Below are 24158 nucleotides of genomic sequence, written 5' to 3' on the forward strand. Positions count from 1 at the left end.
AAGAAAATGTTTTCCATTTCTATCAATGGATGTTTATTCTATTATTCGCTTTAATCCTAATTTAAGTTATTCTGCAGGGAATGAGCTTTAACTCTTTTAATGCAATGTTTTAGTTTTAATTGAATTAGATAATGACGTTAAAACCTTTGTTTTAGACTTCATAAAATATTTTTTTATTATATTTTAAATGTACTTGGATTAATGCAAATGCTAAATTTAAATATAAAATATGGAACGTGTATGATGTTCTAGGGGTAAGATAAGAACTAATTAAACATAATTTTTTTAAAAACATTTCTTATTTATTAAATTCATTTTATAATTGTGATTATTCAACCAAGCATAAAAGGAAGATTAGGAAATAAATTTAACATAATATTTTTCTGGCCTCGGGCCGTCCTACGGTTGACGGGGCCTTGTATGACTAGTTTCTATTACGATTTTTTTAGGAGCAATAATTGTATATATTATTTATAGTTAAACATTCTATATATTTTTCGAATTGTTAAAATTTACGGAAATTCAAAAATTTTAAATATTTGCTATTTTACAGCTATTTCTCTTATGTTTTTTTTTCAGTACAGTAATTTCCATTTCCTTACTAAATTAATTTTATATAATATTTTATGCGATTTATTATTCTACAAATGAATTCAAACAGTTTTTATTTTTTTTAGTAATCCCTCAGCTTCAACATTTCACATATTGGTTTGTTTGTATTTTAGTCATAATTTTATACAAAGAATAATAAGTTTAAATAAAAAACAACAATACAAAAATATTTCAGTTTTAGACGTCTAATAATTTTGGTTTGAATTGCATTTCTAATTAAATTTATTACTTCGTTTTTAATATTTTTGCCCAAATATTTCTTAAAATTAAAAATATCCTTTTCAATCAAGTTTATATTTCGATGTATAAATTTATTATGTGACTTACACATAAAAACGAATGGGGAATTTTAATGTTGTCGATAAATATTGAATAGTAATTCGAACGAATTTTATTTATTGGCCCTCTACGCATACTACGCACTTCTTAAATAATGGTAAAAATTATGCGATTTTTTAAATTTTAACCCCTATTGAACTATCAAATATATTTCTTAAGAGCTAAAATTTGCTTCGAGGCCTAGTTACATTAACCTTACCTTTGCTTGCCAATTACCAAAATCTTGGAATAAAAGTTTAACTAGTATTCCTGATATAGTAAAAGCTCGGTAGATATTGAACAAATTTTTCTCATTAAGCTTACTATGAATAGTTTAGTACTCTCTTTACATATAATATATTATCCAATCATATCTCCCCAAAATAGGCATGGATGCCACCGTACTAGATACCCCCTTGAATCTTAAGTCGCTCGAACCGTATCTTTCTTCTTCATCTAAAGTGACTCCTAACAATGTTACCGACGGCGGCCAATTTTATCCCGATGGTACCAACAAATCACCCGCCTTGAGTCTTAACTCTCTAAGCATAGGTAGCTCCTCTAGTTCCTCTGATAATTCTTCTAATGACAGAGATGGGGATGCTACGTCCTATTTCTTTGACGGCGAGGGTAGCCATTCTAATCCATCTATTTCGTCCCCTACCCTTAAAAGTTTGGAAAATGGAGCCAATATCAATGGTTTTTATATCTTTTTTAAATTTAAAGACAAAAAATTCCTATTATATAAATGTTTACTATTTACATTTTGTTTTCAATAAAAAATATTATTTTTTTTACAAGACTTACATAACAAAGGCAAACATCGTAAAAAGTACCCTACAATTCCTACTTACCAAGATATCAATGCTCTTAGCATGAAACGCGTATTTTTTCTTGAGAAAACACCCTATGGTAAAATGATTATTTATTATTATATTTTGTTTAATTATTAATGTATCGGACGAGGCCCGATCTTCCCTATTGTGATGTTCCTACCCATTAAGTAAATTAATTTTTCTCAGAATTTGGAACCTCAAAGAGGGTTCAGATTTAAATATTTTTATTTAAAAAAATGGTTATGGTTTCTAAAATTTTGAAAAATGGGTTTTGGTTCCGGTTTCAGACTCTGTTAAAGCAATAAAAAATTTAAGCAAATAAATACCTCACCTCACCCCTCCCCCTGTTTTTCTTATTTTAAAATGAATGATACGAAATTTTAAATAATATACAGTGCTGTTCAGATTTAATTCAAAACATTTCAATATTTATTAATTTATTTGAAAACAAAATTATTGACTTGCAATCGTATATCTCATCGCTATGAAGAGCGATATCGTGCTTACTATTAATATGCCATAAATAAAAACGGGAAATTATACCAGTGATTATTTCTTATAATTATTAACGAACTTTTAGTTTATGCTTAGTCAATATGATTTTCTAGAGTTTCTTCTTTATTTAACTTTTATCATTAGTTTTTACTGATTTGACGTTTTTTTAAATACAGACAAACAAGCCAAAGATAATAAAATAAAACAAATGTGTGATTGGTACAAAAACGCCCCTTTCGAAGAAATAATATCAAAGTGATACATTTTATTATCCATAAATTTTTTTTATATTACAGTAAAACTTCGATACTAACGCCTTTTAACATTTTATATCTCTGGTCGAAAATTTTAGTATTAAAAGTAGGTTAAATTTTTTCGCATATATATCCGGTAATTGTAATATTAGCCTCCACCATCGGATTATTGGCTCCTGACAAATTCCCCAAAATATTAAAGTTTTAATTTTTGATGCATCACCATATATATTTATTTTTAAATTTTATAAGCGTTTATCATTTATATTATTACTAAATGAAATGGAACCCAATAAATCTATCCATTTTTTTCCGGATCAGATAAGGTTCTTTTACTGAAGAGATAATTATACCCTTTATAACTACCTAATCCCTAAAAGTTATACTCGAAACCACATCTTAGGATACGGATCGAAAAGTCTTCTCTGGCTCCTAACTTTATTAACTTTTCAATCTATTGGAATAATGGGGTATATGCCTATGAATTGGCATAAAAAGACGAGTAAGATATAAATAGAACGCAAAATAATGTATTTTTTTTTAAAAAAAAACTGTGTGAGGAATTTAGACATGGAATTCGCAATACTAGATTTTCTTAAAACCATTTTTTTATACATATTAAACAAACACAATTATGATCATATACAATATTGATTTTGTAATATATAAAAGTTGTATTTTAATTGTTGTCGCTGTGATTTAAATAGTCTTCAAAACTTAATACTGATAATTAGGAAATCATCCGTTTATTCACATATTATTTTAAATCCCATTTGTCCATAGTTTTGAAGTTGAACTAAAAAGGGTTATGTTCCAGTTCTGAATAAAAAGTGGTTTTGGTTTCTAAAATTTTGAAAAGTTGTTTCTGGTTCCTGAATTTGACTCTCTTACGAGAATCCAGGTCCTCTTCCTAACTTTGTTATTGCAATAAAAAAGATTCAAATAATTTAATAAATAAACCCCTTGAACCTGTTCCGGGATTGGTTCTTCTTCTTAATAATTAAAAGGGTTCCGGTTTCTAGAATTGTCTTTGTTCTTTCGGTTCCATATTGCATTCATAAAATTAAACAGAAAAATTTCCATCTTTTTTTTTATAAAATGTGTTAGATATTTAAATTTTGTTTTTAAAATAATATGTAAGTGGAAGCGGTTTTAATGATTGAGAAAATAAATTTGAAATTATTTAAAAATTTTAACTAAATAGTTTATGGCAGGGCTGTGAACCCTCGTTCTAAAAAAAAGAGTTTGGGTTCAGAGTCCAGAAAAATAAGGACGTATAAAATTTCATTAAAATAACAGAAACATCAGTTTAAAAAAAGAAACAAATAAAATATTTAATAGTGCTGTAAAGTAACGTCATTACTAACGCCGTGTTTTCTGAGGAAAACGCGATTCCTTACTTGTTTCAAATGGTAACGAGTTATGCATTTATTTTTTTCAAGTCAATGTAACGCAAAACCTTACTCGTTACTTTTTCTTGAAAATTAGTTTTATTTTATTATATATTATATTTTTTTTAAATTTTATAAATAATTTTGTTTTTTTAGGTTTTTCTCAAATAAAATAGGCGTATTTTGGACATTTTTTAAATAGTTTTTTGTGCATCATATAATTAAATAAAATTATTGACAAAATTATTTATTATTAAGAACGACATGCAAGGAGGTAGAAAATCGCAAAAATATGAAAGCTATCATTTTTAAAAACATCACCCGTTCACCCCAGTCCTTTTATGATACACCACCGTACCCTCCTTACATTAGTCATACTCGTAATGTAGGAAATCGCAAAACTCTTGTTGAGATAAGAAATAAAGAATCGACGAAATCACTTAATAGTAAAGATGAAGATAAATACTTCCAACATCCTACCTCTTTATTGGATATGAAATTTCCACAGTTGATTGTTTTCTGATTTATACATTTGCGCGTTATTAATTAATTTATTTTTAAATTATACATATTGTTTATTTATTAAACTCAAATTAACAGATTGTAATATATTCATAATTTATGTCAAGAGGAAAAAAATTATATTAAATAAAACAATTGGGAGATCGATAAAGAAATCTGTTTCCCAATTTCACTACTCACTAAAAAAGGCAAGTTAGTTGTTACTGGCTTCTAACAAGACACTGCTTTTAGAGGAATGGAAACGCATTGGGTTTCAGAAGGAGTAAGATTCGTTGATATCTTTTTGCTGCTTTCCTTCCTCCTGCTAATTGAAGAGACAGTGTTCCCACCAGAGCCTATAATATTGCCTATCAAATAATCAAAAGTTGGTCATATTTGCCTACAGCTCCTACTATAGCGGAAGAGGGGGGGGGAGGTAGGAACAATTTTCTTCAAACTTTTTTGAGGGGGTATGGAGTAAGCATTTAGGTAAAGGGGTAGGATAAATTTATTGGGGGGGGGGGCTGTCTTTTAAATTTTAGATGAAATATGGCAAAATGTATTGCTGGAAAAATTAATATTTTTATTATGGACCTATTATAATACAATGATATTGTTAAACATCGACCAAATCTATATACACACATTGCGAGCCATTATTTTTTGTTATTTTTATTTTTTAAATTTTTTTACGTAAAAATAAAAAAAAACATATAAGAAAAAGAAATGATTAAAAATTACAAAACAATTATAGCAAAATATAATTAATTACGACAAAAATAGTTTTTAAAAAAAAGTTAGGGAAAAGATTGATATCTTGTTTGGGGAGATTGTTATACCCGTTATTTTTTTTTATTCTAAGAATACTCAAAAATGTACTAGTGGAGAAATGGGTACAATTTTTAGAAATGACGATAAATCCTCAAAAAGATGCTCGGTATCTATTTTGATTTACTTTAATTTGCACTCTTTAAAGTAATTTTTTTTAATGTATCCCCATCATTTACTTTTCTAAATATAAGTTTTTGAGGGGAGTTTGCATTTAATGAATATCCTGTTATGTCAACGCTGTATGCCTGTAGATTTAATTTGGATCCAGCTTAACAAAAATGCCCCCCTCTCGCGCATAAACAGTTGCCCACTCCGCTTTTTTAATAGATCATATTTTCCTAGATTGATATCTCAATTCCAGCCTTGATATTTTTACCATAGGAAAGGGTTCACATAAGTGATAGGACTACTGGAATAACTTTTTTTTGCTAACGTGGGTTTTAACTTAAAATCCTTTATTTTACCAATCTCGAGGCAGTTTATATATATTGACATATCACTTCATTGTTTAATTTAAAAATATTCACATTTCCAAGATTATTCATATTTATATGCACTTCCTTTTAAAACAGAGATATTGCATTTTTTATTTCTAACCGTAGTCACAGATTTGATATAATAGACAAACGTTGTTTTAATAAAAAGTGCAAATACCTTGTTTAGATGATCTATCATCTCATCTCCAATACTTTCTTTTTGATAATTAAACCTCCAGCCCCATAAAAACAAAATTAATTTTATGATTGCTAATTTGAGCTATCATTGTGACTAATTACCTAAATATTAATAGAATTGTTTTTTAAATAAATTTTTTAACTTGGGCACACTATTTTTATTTGTTTTAAGTTTGTACATTAAATAAATATTGTTTGTTATTTTTATACTATTGGCCCAAATAAAATAAATTATCGTTACTAACTACGTAAATCTAAATAGTCTCTTTCATTTTAGGTTGTTTAGAGGAAGCTATATAAACGGCTAAACAGACTACTGTTTAGAAATAAGGCGAACCAAAACACGGCCATTGTACTTTATAGCATGTTATTGTGGTAAGTACCGCATCTATTGCAACTAAAATTATTATTATACTTTCATATTATTATTCATATTGAATTTAGAAAAATTAATTACTAACAACATTAATAATTCTTCCCATCATTATTAAAATTATTAAATATAGAATCATTACCATTATAATTCAATATATCATTATTAAAGTGTTCTTATCAATAATATATCCTTATATATGTATCTGTTAAAATTAAATCCCCTAATTTTGTTTATTTCGATTTTTTCAGAAACTCCTTTATTAATAGCAAGAAAGTTATTTATAAATTCCTTAGAATTTATATATTAATTTCAATCTCTATCTTTTCAATGTTAATTCTAAATTGAATGCTTTCCGAATATTTTGTCGAACAATTTATCGATCAGGATTTTCCGAGTTTGCTTCTGATCTTAACCTCTATCTAGTTAAAATGTATATTGGTTATAAATAATCTCTTAATTGCTCATCACATTACAAGGTAAAATACTTTCTTCAATTAATTGGCAAGGGCGTTCACAGATTCCTCCTTTATCATTTCATTTTTCGCATATAAAAACTAATCCTTTCGAAAAATAGGGCTTCCAATTTATAAAAAATAATATTTCTTGCTGTTTAACACTTTTAATAACATTACCAATGATAATCATTGTAAGGAACATAAAAAATTTTCATTTTACATGCATTTCTTTATAAGAGCATGCTGCAAGATTTTTGTTTTGTTAGCAGGGGAATAATTAACTAATTTACACTAAATTCGGCTAAAATAATTTAATTTTATATTATATGAAAGAAAAGATAAAATGAACACTACATATTTCCATCAAACTAAAATTAATGAATTATATCTAAATAAGATACAAATACTTTCGTTCTGCTATCTTTTAGTCTCATAAAAAAATTTTTTGATGAACAAAATAAAAAATTTAATTTTATGTACAATTTAATATCAACATTTTCTTCCTAATACAATATGTTATTTATTTACATATTTTAAGGTGTAAAAAGTCAATATATGAAAGTTAATAAAACATATTAATAAATATAAAATTTTTCATAAATGTATTATAATTATTTAATATATCTTAATATATATAAACTTAATTTGAAATTAGGATATCGGTTATTGTTTAGCATGTTTTATTATATGCATAAATTAAATAAAATGTACACATTCATATTCCCATATGGATTGGTTTTTTAAAAATAATTCTCGTGTAAGATTAAATATTTTTTATAAATTATATTACAAATTCTATTAATCACATATTGCATATATATTTGTTTTATTGTAAATCAGCATTATATCAATAAATTTTTTTAAAAATTGAAATTGGAAAAATTTCTTCAGACTTTAAGTATACATATCTTTGCTATAGGTCTTAAACATTTTATATATTAATTATTTCAGTTCTATATCATGAAAGCTGAATTTTATGAATTTTTTTTTATATCATAAATCTATCTATTCTAATTTTTATCCCTTTTCATTATACAATTAATAATCTTCATTTGGCCTAACTTTTCTGACGTGGTCTGGAGGATTTTTTAAAGCAACCTTCCCACCTGATCCCAAACAAATTTATTTTTATCTATCCTTCTGACCTGCCAGAATTTATTTAAATATAGAAAAGAAATTTTTTGATACATTTTTATACTGAACATTATTGAGTTTTTGATCATTTTACAAACAAATAAAATATTGGTGCCTTGTTTTTTAAAAAAATTTATGATAAATCTTATTTCAAAAATTAGGCTCAACCTGGTCTGGCCCAAACTTATTTTTAAATGAGTTCCAGCCTGCCTATTTATTTATTTTTTTAAAAAATAGGTCCACCTGGACATTACTTAGCAAATCTTGAATGGCAAACAATATATTTTTGGCTTGTAAGCATAAGCGCCCATATCGCATAGACAATAGACCTGTGCTTTCCCCTTAAAAAATATATTTGGCACTTTTTATTTATCACTTAAATCCTGGTTTAATAATGTTGATGCATCTCAAGTTATTTTAAAATTCCTCAGACTAGCCAGGAACTTAAATTTATCCCCAAGGAAGGGGGTAGGTTTCATCATTTAAAATGAAAGCGTTTTTTCTTTGTATTTCCATTTTTTGCTCATTTTGATTTAGTAAGAGTGTAGGAGGTATAATATACAGGAAATGGAGGAAATACGCTTTAGAGAGGGGGTAGGGTAGGGGATAAAATTGTTATTGGCTTTGGGATAAGGTGTGTAGAAGACACAGAGGTTAACTAATAAGGCAATATACATAATCAAGTGGATATTTTCTTAAGAAAATTTTAATTTAAAAAAAAAATAGAATAGGGGAAATAATATTTTTAACTTATTCATTGGACAGCATGATGTCTTGCACACATCATTGTAAACATATCAAAATGATAAGATTTCTTTAAATTTGCATAATCAAAGAACTATTTTCTTTCAAAGAAAAATTTACTTTACAAAAAAAAATAAGATAGTGAAAACGATATTTTAACATAATTATTGGACAGTAGGAAACAAAAAAATTACTTTGTGACATAATCAAAATGATAAAATTCTTTAAATTTAAATGCATCATATTTTTCATATCACAATGATACAATTTCTTTTAATTTACATGTTATCACCTATATCATATCACAATGATAAAAATTTTTTAAATTTAAATACAATTCAACATACACCACATTAATTAAAAATGGATAGTTAAGATCAATATTAATTAAAAAATGGACCAACGCAATCATCGTTTTGTGGAGAATTTCGCAAAAGTGGCATCTCCATTATATGATTTATTAAGGAAAGGTTTTCATTTTAAGTGGAAAATTGGACAACAAAGTGCTTTAGAAATATTAAAGAAAAAAATAGCGAAGCAATAGGGGATTCGAAGGACTGTTAGGTTGATCGAGCAGTTTTTTGTTGGTTTACAAAATAAATTGTAAGTTGATTCAAATATATATGTATGTAGGGATTTTTAACTCAGGTATAGGGATTAAGCCCTGGTGATAAAAAATATTATATTTGTCTCAGAATTAGGCGTAGTGAAGGTCAACGGTCCGGTCCTATCGGTCTTAGACCGGGACCAAACTGATTGTCGGACCGATCTTTTTTTGAAGACCGTGGCCCGGACCGGTCTTTTTATCTTTTACGGTCCGGACCGGTCTTTTATTATTATTTAAGTTTGCTTTACTATTCAAATAATATGATTTTTTTGTATATTTTATTTTATGATATTTTTCTAGATGAGTTATTTTAGATTTTGTTAATTTTTATTTTACAATATGAAAACCATAAGTTTGTCCAAGAAACATTTTACTTATAGTCACAATAAAAAACATAGAGTATGTGTTCACTGCAGTACCATATTTAATGTATCATCAGCAACAAGTAACAAAATAATTGTTTATAATTTTTTAAGCAATAAATTAATCAAAATAAGCAGTATTATTATTAAAATATTTTGGTTATTATTTATATAGTTATATTTTTTCTTAAGAAACTGTCTGAATAATTCATTGTCAAAATAACTTAACCTTATTCTTAATAAAATAATTAGGTACCTTAAGCAGACATCTGATAAAACATAAAATATATACTTCTAATGATGAAAATGAAAATATCTCAAAACACAATCTACTCTTAATTTTAATATGCCCTCCACAAGCACAAAATCGCTTTCTTCAATACCATTGGATAAATTTTATTGTTTATATAATACTCTTATATTTAATAAAATGATAAAACAAATTAAATTAGGTTTAAAAAAGTATGTTTTTTAAACAAATAAAAAGACCGGTCCTGGACCGGCCTTAGGACCACGGTCTGGATCGATTTTTTTTAAGGACCGTGGTCCGGTCCGGTCCGAGGATATCGGTCCAGTCCGGACCAAAGACCGGACCTTGACCTTCACTATAAGCGTAACTTTGTTAAATTAAATAACGGTAAAATTCCAATTTTTTAATTAAATTAAAAGTAATCTTTGTTCTATAATTATTTATCTTTATATATGAAAAGATATTCAAATAGTGATATAAAAAAGTAAATCTGTTTTCTTGTTAAAGTAACTTGCATATAAATAAAATTAACCATCTCTTGTTAAATAAAAATAAATCATACAATTAACAAAAATAAACTATTAAAGATAGTCTAATATTATCAACATAAATATATATATACATACATATGGTTTAGATATTTATAAAAAATTGTGGATTTATTCATAAATGACACCAAAAGTTTGGACACCTATTTGCGAAATCTCGAGGCTTAGGTAAAATTTTCCTGGCTAAAATATTGAGTTAGCCAGTTTTAAATCGGCTCAAATAAAGCGATTTTGCACCATTATGACCAAATATTAGAATTGGCTATTGTCTTACCTCTATTGATTTATGAATAAAAATTATGTAGCTTTAATATAGCATATTTGAGGGGTTATGGTTTATTTATTATTTTTGTAAATTTTTAAAATGAAATTTGAAACTTAATTTATTACCTTTGAATCGCATAATTTTTGATATTTTACTATAATTTTTAGTTTTGGTTGATTAATTTTATAATAAATAGGCTTCATTCTTTGTATAAATTTTTTTTATTCATTTGTCCTGTCAAACCCTACAAAAGTTCCCCTATTTAATTTGAAGAATAAACCATTGACTTTATCCTGCTTTTATTCTGGCCTAAGTTATCTTATAATTATCCTCATTTTTTTTAAATCTAAGCAATAAGAATAATAAATAAATTTTTTGTATGATTTTTGATAATATGCCATTAAGAAAATGAATAGAAATGGAGATATATATATCAATTTGGAATTAAGGTCTGTCATATCTTACCGGACCTTCATTTTTTTTACAAGAGTACTAAAGGGCTAAAATATTCATTATTAATTAACACTTTTTACACCAACTTAATTTAAACTGGGCTTCTTCATTAAGAGACTGCATTAAATATTTTAAAGTCTTTAAAATTATTTGTTATTTAAAAAATATAATAAGATGAAGATCCTAATATATAATAAATACAATTTTAAATCAAATATGTTAACGCTTTATTTACTCATATTTTTTCTTTGTCAATGAAATTAGCATTTTACTAATTTGTATATATATAAAATAAATAAAATTTTGCTTATATATATTATAATATATAAATAAGTAGTACTAATTATTTTTAATTACAGGTGTAAAAAAAAATTCACAGAATATAATATCAAATTATTGTATTCTTCCTTTATATATTTTATGAAAACGTATTTGGTGCATTAATGAGCTAATTAAAGATTTTAACAGATTATAAACTCGAATTATATTAAGCTCCTTGCTAATAGTTTTATTTGGTTACTTAATCAAGCTTTTAAACATAATATTTATTTTTTTAAATTTAAGATTTAATTCAATAACAAATTATTTAAATTCCAAATAAAATATTGATTGAATATATATATCGTTTATTCTATTACTTTATATTTTTTTAACAATCATTTCAAAAAAAGGTTGCTTAAATGGAAACATTCTTCCTTACCAATCAATATCATATTTAACTTTCCAATATATAATTTTCACAATAGTGAATTATAATTATTCGATGAATTCGAATAATAAATGATTCGTATTTGATAATATTTCGATTTTACCAGGTCTATGCTCAACTAATAAGTTTTATTAAATTACTTTTAAATTGAAAAGGTAAAGTGAAATTAATGTTACTATTTAGAATATAAAAATATAATTGCAAAAAAGCCTGTTTATTATTTCTGAAATTTTTCGGGGGGAAAAAATCAATATTAATTATAAATCCAAATACAATGGAAGAGAGGAGGAGAGGCAAAAATAATGTATATGGTGAAGTGAAAATAGGAAAGAAGTCTTACCACTAATTCATAGTTAGCGCGAATTCGTTGCGAATTATACAAAACCGAAACGTTTTAATTAATTTTTAAACCTACACTTCAAGATAACGCGTTTACTATATATGCGCGATTCGCTCAAGACGCGAAATTTTTCATTATGTAATTTCCATAAGTCATTAATAACTATAATTTATAAATACTGAGCGAAATGATGAAATCGCTAGAGCCGTTTACGTATATTTTAGGAATTACAGCCAGGATGAATCAGCTTTGATTTCGCTTGCCATTAATTTCGCATCGCTCGAGCAAATCGCGCTTACTATAAAAGCAGCGTAAGGCTTACTTTTTAATAAGCTCGTAATACCGTGAGCTCTCTAAAGCTAAGTGTGATTTATCGGTAAACTATAGCATAGCTTTTGTTTAATTAAACATATCGTTGCATGAGAATTAAATTATTCTATATCCACTTTTTGTCAAAAATGACTTTTAAACATTTTTTATAACTTATGCCATTCTATTTACATTAAGAAATCCGATACTAGGTTAACCATCCTATTGAAAACAATAGAAACTTAATTTTTTTAAAATTGCTCTCCTGTAAAATTATAAAAAGTGGAGATCGAATATTCTAATTCTCAGGTGACGATATCCATTTTCTAAATTACCATCGCTTAAGCGATTATCGTTGCATTTCGCGCACTTAAATGAGGCCCGAGTAATACTTAGAAAATCGCACAGGGCTCGGACTTAATTTTTTTTTTTAAATTGGTGTATAATTTATATTTTGCAAATAAAGATTCAACTCCGGGCTGGGTTCGCTATTTGAAAAACAAATAAAATTGTAGCATAATTTTTTTTAATATATCTTTATTAATCTATTATAAAAATTAATTTAACATACCCTCATTATTGCGATCATGATTATTATAATTAATTTTTAAATAAAAATGATATTTAATTATTTTTTTTGCAAATAAAATTGTTTTTCAATATTTTCCAATTTTTAAAATTTGATGGATTAATTAATAAATTTAAGTGGTACACATTAATTTTGCGAAAACTCAACTCCTAAATTTTGTGTCACCTTTGAAAATAAAATTTTAACGCGAATTTATTAGAATTTAGACCCGACTCAAAAAGGGGAAAAGTCAAACAAACAAAAAAAAAGTTAAAACAAACTCGAAATCTTAAAAAAAAAGATTCAAAAAAAGAAAGGGTTTAATGCAATAAAGAAAAAATGGTAAAATAAAAGAGGAAAAAGATCGATCCCAAAATAATTTCTTCACAAGGGCTGTGATTACATCTTCCATTTTTGTTTTTCTTGTTTATGTTATATTTAATTTGTCATTCCGTTTAAAAATAGATTGTTAAATTCCTAAAATTCGGTTTTCATTCTTTAGCAAATTAATTGGCTTCAATTGTAAACATTTAAAATATTTTATATATAAAATATTTATTATTACTTTTATATTCCCCTATTTTTTTAATTTAAAATATTTATTATTACTTTTATATTCCCCTATTTTTTTAATTTTTTTTTTTACCTTTGACAAAATCTCCTCCTTTAAAAAAATCTATATTTTTAAGAATATCGATTTTCCCCCCAATTTTACCTTTTTAATTTTACCTCGATAAAACTTCCAAACCATCCATTTTTTTATTAATAAAAAATAAATATTTAATAAAGATCTGCACTCGACTCCGGAACTTATCGTAAATAATTTCCAATTCCCTTATAAACAATTTACGATACACAGTTAAATTATTCAAAAGAACAAAATTTTAAAGAATTTATGCCTAACCGGGTCTTAAAAGGATCCAAAATCCGGACCTTAATATTAAAAATACTGGGCTGGAAAAATAATTTTAAAAACTCCGGACAGGGCTTAAAATGGATTTTTTTTTCTATTGACATTTTCAGGTTATATTTTGGCTAGAGATAATTTTGGTTTAAAATATTTATTTTGTTATACTTTTTTTTACATCTGAAAGTAGATTTTCTTCGTGGGGGTAATTGAATTTGGTAAAGTAAATGTGTCAAATTTCAGACTAATGGTGCATCCCTTTCCCCCAAATGATAAGTTTCAAATTGTTGGTATTTTTTCTTCAGATAAACCGAGGGGCTGTAGAATGCACGGGATATTAGCCGATTTTAACGCCCTAGAATAGATATTGTATGGCGTCGGTATCCTTTTTTCCTGTTTATTGCACTGGCAGTTAAAGTGGGAAACTGTAGTGAGTGCCAATTTGTAAGCACTCGAACATAAAAAAACCTCTTATTTTTTTAAAATATGAAGCAAAATTTCTTTATTTCCTTTTTTCTTCATGATGAAAGAATTCTAATTTGTTTATGAATGTAAAAATAAATGTTGTTACTCTCGTTCTTCAGTTTTTTCAGAATCCTAATTAAGATCCTCAAATTTAAGGAAAAGTTGTAAAATTGTAGGAATAAAAATTTGACGAAACACATCAAAGGAGAATGTAATACTTAAGTGAAAATGAAGGATGGTGTGTTGAGGATTTATTACGATCCCAGATTAGACTTGCAAAAATGAATACCAATCTAATAATAAATTATTCTTATTCGTTTCTTTTGAACGAATCGAATAATTTACTATTCGTATACGCGTGTATAATAAAATATGCTTTTCTTATTCGATCGATATAATTACGCATAAGTAAATTATTCAATTCATTCAAAAAAATCGAATACGAAAAATTCATTATTTGATTCGTATTTGTTTTTGAATAGGCTTACCCAGATATATAAGATGAAATTGTGAAGTCGAAGAGATTAACGAAATCTGCTGAAAAATCTTATAGACTGCGATGGTAATTATGGTGTTTAAATGGTCCACCATGCAATTTTTTTAAAAATCGATCCAGCCCTACACATATATTTTAGGCCTGGACCAGCCTGGATTATTAAAATCTTTCATGATTATTTATAAGAAAAAGGATTCAATTTTTCTTTTTAATTATTTCTAAAAATATTTAAAAAACTGGGAATATTCATTTTCCCTTATTAATTCCCAGGAAATATTCCCTGGAATTTCCATAAATATGCCAGGTAACAACCCTATGTGTGCCTAAAAAGCGATATACTTAGATGGTAAAACTACAAATAAAAAGAGATGAGGACCCGAATTAAGAGGGGCCGAAAAAAAAATATTTAAAAAATAAATTAAATACGACTGATAAAGCTTAAGTCCATGATAGAATTGCCTAAGAGGCCGAAAGAACTAGTGGATATATATAACATTTTGATAGATATTTGAATTAGATTTTGAAAGTGAGGGTTTTTTGGACTAAAGAGACAAGATATGGAGATGGTCATCTTGGATATTTGAATTGACTGATTTATTTTGTGAAAAAATGTTTACCTTTGATCACCATAAATAAAGGAAATGATGTATAACTTGAAAAAGTATTTTTTTTAAACTTATTTTTGTTGAATTTTGAACATTCAAATAAATAAATTTAATGAAAAAAAAGAAATTATTAGAAAATCCTGAGGGTGTAGTTAGCGACGCTCTTTTATCCGAAGTGCGGCATTACATGGAACTTTGTTATGCCCAGAAACATATCAAATCCAATTCTCTACAAAATAATGACTCTGAAAATAATCCCACTTATACGCATAGACATTCCACCGACAGTGATTACCTCAATGCGTCTAGAGATTCTTTAACATCAGAAAACGTCCCGACGCCACATAGGGTGGATTATTCTTGGCTCGCGACATCTAACCAGAAATTGGAGGGGGGTAGAGCCTCTATCTCGTCTAGGAGACGTTCTTCCGCCTTTTCATCTGCGCGTACCTCTCTAAAGTTTATACATATAATAATAAATACTAGAGACCTGCACAACTAACTATTATCTTAAACTTTGAACCCCGATATGGTCTGTCCTGTAAATAGATACCTCTGCAGGTCTCTGATTTTTTGGTTACAATTTGACATACTTTGTGTAATTTATACCAACCTTTTTATAATTAGTCCAGAGATAGGCGGGCCACTAGACCACCTATCAAACCTATCCATAATAAACAACATTTCGGAATCAGCCATCGATGACCCGGTTCAAGCCTCGGAACTTCCTTACATGACGGAACTCGAAAATGCTGAACTAGAAAGACTGGCATTTAAAGTCGAGCCCCGAGAATACGTTAAAACTGTCCAGCTATTCAGGCGTAACCTTGCCCGTTTAATTGAACAGAAGACCTCAAAGGTTAGATTTTTCTCTTTTTTTTCGTACAACATTTATATAAAATGCTTTAAAAGTTTGGAAGATGAGAGATATGCACAATATTTGAAAAAGGGGAAATGTTTATGGTGAAATATTTTTTAAAATGGTCGGCAAACCTGTGTGAAAATTGAGAATTGGCGGTTTTTATGAAAAATATATATTTCCTTTAAAGTCTTAACTCAATTATTTATTATTCCTTAGGAAAATATTTTAATATTAGTCTAGATATTTCTTCCAGTCTTTTTTTAAAACATAGATATCGATACCATTCACGAATTTATAGTATACGTATTAATTAACTTTTCTTCTTTCCTTGTCGACAAAATCATCTTAGTCCATTAAAAATTACATTTGTGCCGATTTGATAAACCTATTCTAATCCTCTTCTTAGTAAAATACACTCACTTTTTAAAATTGTGTTTTTTTACTAACACCTAACTTTCATCTCTACTTTCTCATCTCCATCTTCTCAACACTATATTTTTTCCTTTACTTAATATATCTATTTTTTTTTAATCAAAAATCTATAAAAACAGTAAACTAAAAATTAATTAATTTTTTTTAAGTCAAATAACAATAATTCATTTTTATAGATTTTTTAATCATTTTTATTCGAATAAGCTAGTAATGATGCGTTTAATTTAATCAATCCTGCTTGTGTCATCTTAGAACGGAAATATAAGTATTTTTAAATAAATTTAAGATGGTTGAAAAACGATACTCTGCATTCCACTATTTGTTGTAATCAAAGAGTACCAACAAAATTTCTTGTAAGGCAAAATATCATTTTCCTTTTTTTTTGATTGGCATTTTACCTTTTTTGATCGAACCTTTTCCTTTTATGATTGACACTTTTACTTTTTTGAATAGAAAACTCTGTAATAGATATTTAACAATATAAATTATATTATTAAATTTATAATTAATTGTTTTTAACGGGAGCTATGACGGGGGGGGAGGTTGACCCCCCCCCCCCTCCCACTTCTATGCTACTATTAGATTTCAAACTAAATGTTTTCCACAAAATAAGTTTCGAAAATTATTAATTGACGATTTCAATCCTTCTTGTGTTAAGCAGGTACTTACAAAAGAAGAATATTATTGTATAGTAGCATTAGTGCTAATACTTTTTATAAATGGCTACAATTGAAATTCTAATGTTATGTTTATCAACATAATGATTTTAATAGTAGTATGTTTAATAAAATTTATTGGGCGGATTTGATTTTATGTTATACATTATTGCCTTTAATCGATTTTTAATATTTTAAATTAAATTTTTAAAGGTATAATATATAAAATATCACTTAATGATGATTATTTTTATTTTAGGGTAACCTACCCAAAACTTCCCAACATGATTCAAACTTCGTATTCCCAATCAAGGATTGGATGAAAGGTGACGAACATTCATCTAATTCCTCATCCACCCATTCCAATTCCTCTCGATCTTACAACTTTGATGAACAACAACAAAACATCGAAGGTACGTCAAAAAATTATGCCAATACTTCAAATGTATTATCAACCACTTCTTTCAGTACCAACAATGCGATAAAAACCAGCGATGACACCAACAAAGACGAAAAGACTGTAAATATCATGGATCTTTCATGCCTTAAGCCCAGGGAAATACCAAACGTTATGAGACTCTCAATATATCGAATTTTGGACATGAGAGACGAAAAGGAGCAAAGTCACAACAAACAGAGGAAAAAAAGTTCTATCCCATCACTATCTCAGAGTTCGAGTGTTTTCCTGCCCATGGCTGGAGGGGGTGGAAGCAAGGATAATAGAGTGTTTCCTTCCGAAACCAGGAGTCTTCATGTCAAAAATCCTAAAAATGGTGGCCATAAATCGTCAATTAGCGTTATCAGCGAGTTGGGCGGGGCCCTTGGGAATCGAAAGCGAATATCCGACACAGATTTGTTGAACGATGATAATACTAATCAACGGGATCGACGATCCACCGAATATAATTTGCCGGTGTGATTCGTATTAAAAATACAAATCTATTTTAATATATGTTTAAAATGAAATAATTCTCACTCGCATTTTATAATAGGAGTTAAATATCATCGTTAAATAACATCACTTATATACAATATATTAGATTTTACATTTAATTATGAATATGTCAGTTAGCTAATAATATTTTTACCAAAGATCAGGAGTGATGGCCAAACCTTTATAATTTCCCGAACCTTTATAGCAAATTTTAAAAGGAGCGAACCCGAACCTTTATAAATTTTCTGAATTAGTTTAAACCCGTTTTTTAAAATATCTTAATAATTGTCAATTTATTAGAAACTATTTCTTTTAGAAAGTTGATAATAGTTTATTTTGTTTACTTTTTTTTGAACCAATCAAATCACTTATTTATTAAACCTGTATTTATTTATAATACACTAATCATTTTTTCATAAGAAATATAAAAATCCCATATGAACATATTATAATGTTTCAAAAACCATAATATTTATGTTTTTAATCCCTGAATACGGGTTCGTATCGTTGATTCTTACAAATTAACAATTTTTATTGCACAAAAAATATCGTAATCGCTTAATATATAAAATAACTACATTATAATTCTTTTTGCCATATATAAAGATAAATAATTTATTTACAAAATATTATAATAATGTATCGTAAATTTTTTAATTAAAAACAAATTATATTAACAATAATTAGATTTGGTGATTATTTATTTTTTATTATATATACATTACTATATATATCCATTTTTTATTATTCTGTGCAATATTAAACGATCTCGCCTCTTTATCATTCTAAAATTATGAATAAAACAATTTTTTACATATAATAATATCGGCGGTATTGTTCAGTGTCTTAGAAATTCACGATTCCAGATTTTTTTTTGCCAATTATGAACTCATACTTGAATATTTTTGTAAATGCTGATACCTTCCGTTCGTTACCATCGATTTTGGATTTTTTTAAAGACCAATCTTATTTATTATGCAAAATTATTTTTTTATTTCTTCTCTTTATTATTATTACATAAAAGTGAGTTGTTTGTTGGTAACAGTCATTTTCTCCAATTGGTATCAATCTCAGCTTCGTATGCTATATTAAGTTCGTCTCTTAAATTGCGGGAAAAATCTATATTAAAAATTATTGATTTAAAATTTGTTAAATTCGAGATTACATTATTTTAGAGTCAAGGGTCAACCTCACTTCCATAATATTTTTCACGTCACTTCTCACAAGTATTCATCTAGTGATGTAACGCAAGGGAAATTTCTTAGCTTCCTCAATTTTCATACTGTGTTTTTTGATTAAATAATCAAGATTTTTTTTTTTATTATACTAAAAAATATTTCATCATGTTGATAAATCATAAATATGTTTTATTTTTGTATGCTTACTTTCGGAATTTTTTTTAATTCGCAGAAATATAAAGTTAAAAAAATGTAATAACTGAGGCAAGGATAAAGAGTAGGATAAGAGGTTAGAGAGATATGGGATAAGATTGGTTTAAATAAAAGTTTGAAAGATATGTATTAGACTGAAAATTTAACAATGAGAATTTAAAATAAAAATAAAGGAATAGTGGTGGATATGAATTAAATACTCAGCTTAATTATTTATATTAAAAAATAAATAAAAGTAATTTTATAGTACAATAAAATATGTTTTTCTTTTTATAATATTTTTTAAGAAAATTTAAAGTAACGCGTTCCGTTACTCGTTACCTCTGGAAGAAGATAACGAATGACGTTCCTTTTCTTAAAAAAAGGTACGACGTTACTTTTTTGACGTTACTTTACAGCACTATTATTTATCAGTATATAAAGGACCTTTTAATGATAAATAGAAAGGTAATAAGTGGCCATAATCTTAATGAAAATTATACTTACTAACTTTATATTTTTTACTATTATTCCTTTTTATATAATATTTAAAATATTTGTAATTATAGGTTTTAATACTTATAAATTCGAAACTTTATTAATTTAATCCAGGAGACTTGAACCAAAACAAATATCGTTTTGAGTTCGGGTTCAGATAAAAATAAGAGTTTAGGGTGGACTTGGGGATATGTCTGAATATATTATATACCTTTATATTTCACATTATTGAAAAATTGTTTAAATAAAGTAGTATGACCAGTCAATAACATAAACTATATGTGATATTTTTGATTTTAACTAATTTTATTTTATAAAATAATGTATTGGCTACACATTCAAATAAAATTTACTTGACTAAAACAGTCTTTAAATCTAAGCTGCCACGAGCAAAGACATGGTCACTTATCCCAGGTTTCATCTATATATCATCAGCTCCATGAAGTAAGCCTTACGATAAGAAAAACTAGTCTATAAAACTTTTCATATTTAGTGTCAACTATAGTGATTCAATCCCTTTAGTAACTAGTAAAAGAAATTATCCATATAAAACAAAATTTTAGTCAACTTCAGGCTTAAAAATTGACTAGTACTAATCCTGAAACTTATTCTAATATTTATTGCTTAATTAGTAAATTTAATTGCTTTAATCTCTAAAGAAAAATGTTATAAATAAAATTGGCATTAAGCCTGAACTAAAAATATCAAAGCATAAGGGTTGCCCCAATATTTAGTACCTGATTTATTTTCTCAATCTATGTTGGCGTCACAAAACTAAGTTATACGCAATAAACGCTGTGATGTCACTTCATAAGCTTAAAGTCAAATGTTTGGAAGATGTAATTTTAAAATTTATAACAATATAAAGGCTTGATTAATGCGTTTTACGTCTTCAATCAGTTTAGGCCCTTGTAGACCCATTTTAAAAAAAATTTTGGTTCGGGCTGGGTCGCGGGCAATCTCTCGATCTATTGAGATACCGAAGCAAGATCTCTATAAAAAATAATCTTCTAAATTATCTTAAAATTTTAGGACCGTCATTGTTAAATTAGTTTACAAAAAAAGGGATATAATTTCAAAATGATATCAAAAATATTAGTATTAATGGTTAGTAATTAAAATCATAAGAAAGCCGAAGTTCGATTTTCTTATGAATTTACATCTCCTTTTCTCCAGATGCAAAGTATTGATAAATAAATGCTCATAATTGGATTTAAAATTATGTTTTATATGAATTTATTTTTAAAGAAAGCCGGATTAAATAATATTCAATATTTTCTATCATATATAATTATTGTTAACATTAGCAATATTAATTTTTTAAAACTAACTTTATGAAGCTGATATATAGAGTTTTGCATGGCCGGGCCAGATGTAATATCACCAATAAAATGTATGCCCGGCTCATAGCCTAAAAAAATATTAATATTATATTTCCTTCCTATTCATCATTTATTGCTTGATTGAATATCACAATTTATAAAATTAAGTAAATTGGATAGTGGAAAATATTTCATTTTCAGGTCCATTTTGTAATAAAAAATAAACTAGATAAACATCATGAAGTTATCAAATTTATTGCTGAATAATTGATCTTAATGCCTAATATAAACTATAGATCAAATAAATAATTTGAGTTTTTTATGGAAAAATTTTGTCGATGGTCCCCGAGCGGTCTCGGACCTAATATTTTGATTATGGTGGTCAATACTGACATATTTCACATTTGAGTGATAATAAAGAGTCATGTTCGAAAACTCACGATCCAATAATCTTGCAAAGGAAATATATTTACAAGTGAAATTAAATTTGGTTATCCTTATTTACTTATATTTAAACAAAAGAAATTATATAATATAATATAAAAAAATCTTTTAGGTTTATATAGTAAATTTTTTCAATAAATCAATCTAAATAATGATAAATTTGAATATATATAAAGAGATCAGATTTAATTAATAATCAAATATAATCAGATCCAGAAAAATATTACATTTCATTATAAGTAAAAATAAGATAATATGAGGAAAGGATATAGACTAGAGGTCTGCAATGGGCGAGGTTTTAGCCCGCCAGACGGGCGTGGACGAGTTTTCTATAATATATTCAACATTGGGCTGTTGGCGGGCGGATAAATATTTTTAAAAAATTTATAAGTGGAGGTTAAAAAAATTTCAAAACAACGAGTGGGTGGGAATTTTGTCTAAACACCACCATTGCAGACCTCTAATGCAAACCCTCGATGCTCTAATAAAATGGGAAGAAGTTCCGTTGGATATATCGACGAAATCTCCCATCTAATATAAAAGTAAAAACTCACCCCATCGAATGAAAAGTATTTGACACAATATGCAAATAAAATTAATGAACCTGAAAAACTATATAAATTAATAAACAAGCAATAAGGATAAAAGAATAATTAATTTAATTATATTTTTATAAAAAATAAAATATGAATACACTTTTTGGCAAAAAATTTTTCTGGATATTCAATCTCCATTTTCCACATGATATTCTAACAAAGTTATTGCCCCCCCCCTCTAGCATTATAAAAACAAAGGGTGGGGTTATCTAGCATTGTGTCAATTTTAGAGAATTCAGAAAAAACTAGACAAAAATATTTTAAAATTTATATTGATTTAATTTTCCCCAAAAAAGTAGATAGAATAAATAAAATACAAAAATATCCAAGATTGATCAATTTAATGTAATTATAGAGTTCAAGGTCAATTGATATGTTTTGCTAGGATATAAAAAATTTCTATCGCGTTCATAGAAAATTTTGACTCAATAATCGGCGTTTTCCCCTCCCTCACAAATACCCTAATAGTTGCAACTTGCAATTAATTAGATATTTACCATTTATTTTATACTTATAAAAATTTGTTAATAAAATTAAGTTTTTATATATTTTTGTTGTCATCAAATAATTTAAATCGCAAAAGATTTTTCAAAAAAAATGATTATTAAGTAAGATGAAGCACAATCAAATTAACTTCTTTTTTTTCTAATAACTTATAAATATAAATTTTAAGATTGTCATAATATGAAAATAAAGAGTTAAAAAAATTTATAAAATGATAACTAACGAGAACGACGAAATAAAAATTTGTTTAAAAATTGTAAATAAAAAATAATTTTTTACATTTTAAAATTATCATGATCATCATAAATCTCGACAAGTTTCATTCAAAATTTTATAAAATTTTGGACTTAATTTTTCTCGAACGAAACTTTTGTGAAAAATATTTTACGATTAGAATAAAGTTTCGAAAAATTGAAAAGGGTTAAATTTTATTTTTATTTTTTATATTTAATGTCCTTCATAATTTTTTTTCAAGTTTTACATTAAAATTTTTCAAAAAAAAATTATAATTTGAAAAAAATGAAATTTTATTATAAAATTATAAAAATTTGAATTATGAAAATTTTAACATATATATAGGAAACTTTTTTGAAGATATCATCATTATTATTTGTTAAAAATCATTATTAAAAAATTAGTTAAACTGTATAATCTTTATTTTAAATTATTTAAAAAAATAAATATGAAAACTCTATTTACTCTGGTGTTAGTTAACTTTTTAAGTATTTCTTTTCAGCAAACCCAGTTTCAAATAAGGCAATCGCAATCACAAGACCAGAGCGACTCTTCAAATAAATTGAAAGCCTTAATTGCCTCGAAAATCTTGATACCTCCGCTTTTAGGTTCCATTCAACCAAGTCTAGATACAAATAGCCCATCAATCTTTTCAAATAATAACAAACAAGCCAATTCAATTATTACAGGTAGAACCGCTCAAAACGATCCTGCACTTACTGACCGGCTAAATAGGTTCCAAATATTTATCGATGCTATAAATAAACAGCTAGCCAACTTAGCATTATCAAACGTACAATC

General features: G+C 26.7%; 2 protein-coding genes across 3 annotated transcripts in view; both read left to right on the forward strand.

Annotated features, from left to right (window-relative positions):
• The window catches only part of LOC135923443 (uncharacterized), a 36218-nt gene extending 31703 nt beyond the window's left edge, over positions 1-4515 (forward strand). Inside the window, exons 15-18 of the mRNA XM_065458182.1 lie at positions 1318-1629; positions 1732-1842; positions 2438-2516; positions 4165-4515. Coding sequence (XP_065314254.1) covers positions 1318-1629; positions 1732-1842; positions 2438-2516; positions 4165-4429 — 767 coding nt within the window. The 3' untranslated portion in view covers positions 4430-4515. The remainder of the gene's footprint in view (positions 1-1317; positions 1630-1731; positions 1843-2437; positions 2517-4164) is intronic.
• Positions 4516-7450: 2935 nt separating this feature from the next.
• Positions 7451-18923, forward strand: LOC135923846 (uncharacterized). Of its 2 annotated transcripts, none has more exons than XM_065458822.1 (4): positions 7451-7500; positions 15630-15964; positions 16133-16364; positions 17715-18923. In XM_065458822.1, the coding sequence occupies exons 1-4, from the start codon at positions 7471-7473 to the stop codon at positions 18372-18374; spliced, it is 1257 nt and encodes a 418-aa protein (XP_065314894.1). In that variant the 5' UTR covers positions 7451-7470; the 3' UTR covers positions 18375-18923. The 2 variants fall into 2 exon arrangements, with proteins under 2 accessions (XP_065314894.1, XP_065314895.1); XM_065458823.1 differs by having other exon boundaries at positions 7458-7500; positions 15640-15964.
• The last annotated feature ends 5235 nt before the right edge of the window (positions 18924-24158 follow it).

Source organism: Gordionus sp. m RMFG-2023, chromosome 2 (genome assembly GCF_954871325.1).
Source record: "Gordionus sp. m RMFG-2023 chromosome 2, tfGorSpeb1-WG-v2, whole genome shotgun sequence".
Classification (NCBI taxonomy): Eukaryota; Metazoa; Nematomorpha; class Gordioida; order Chordodea; family Parachordodidae; genus Gordionus; species Gordionus sp. m RMFG-2023.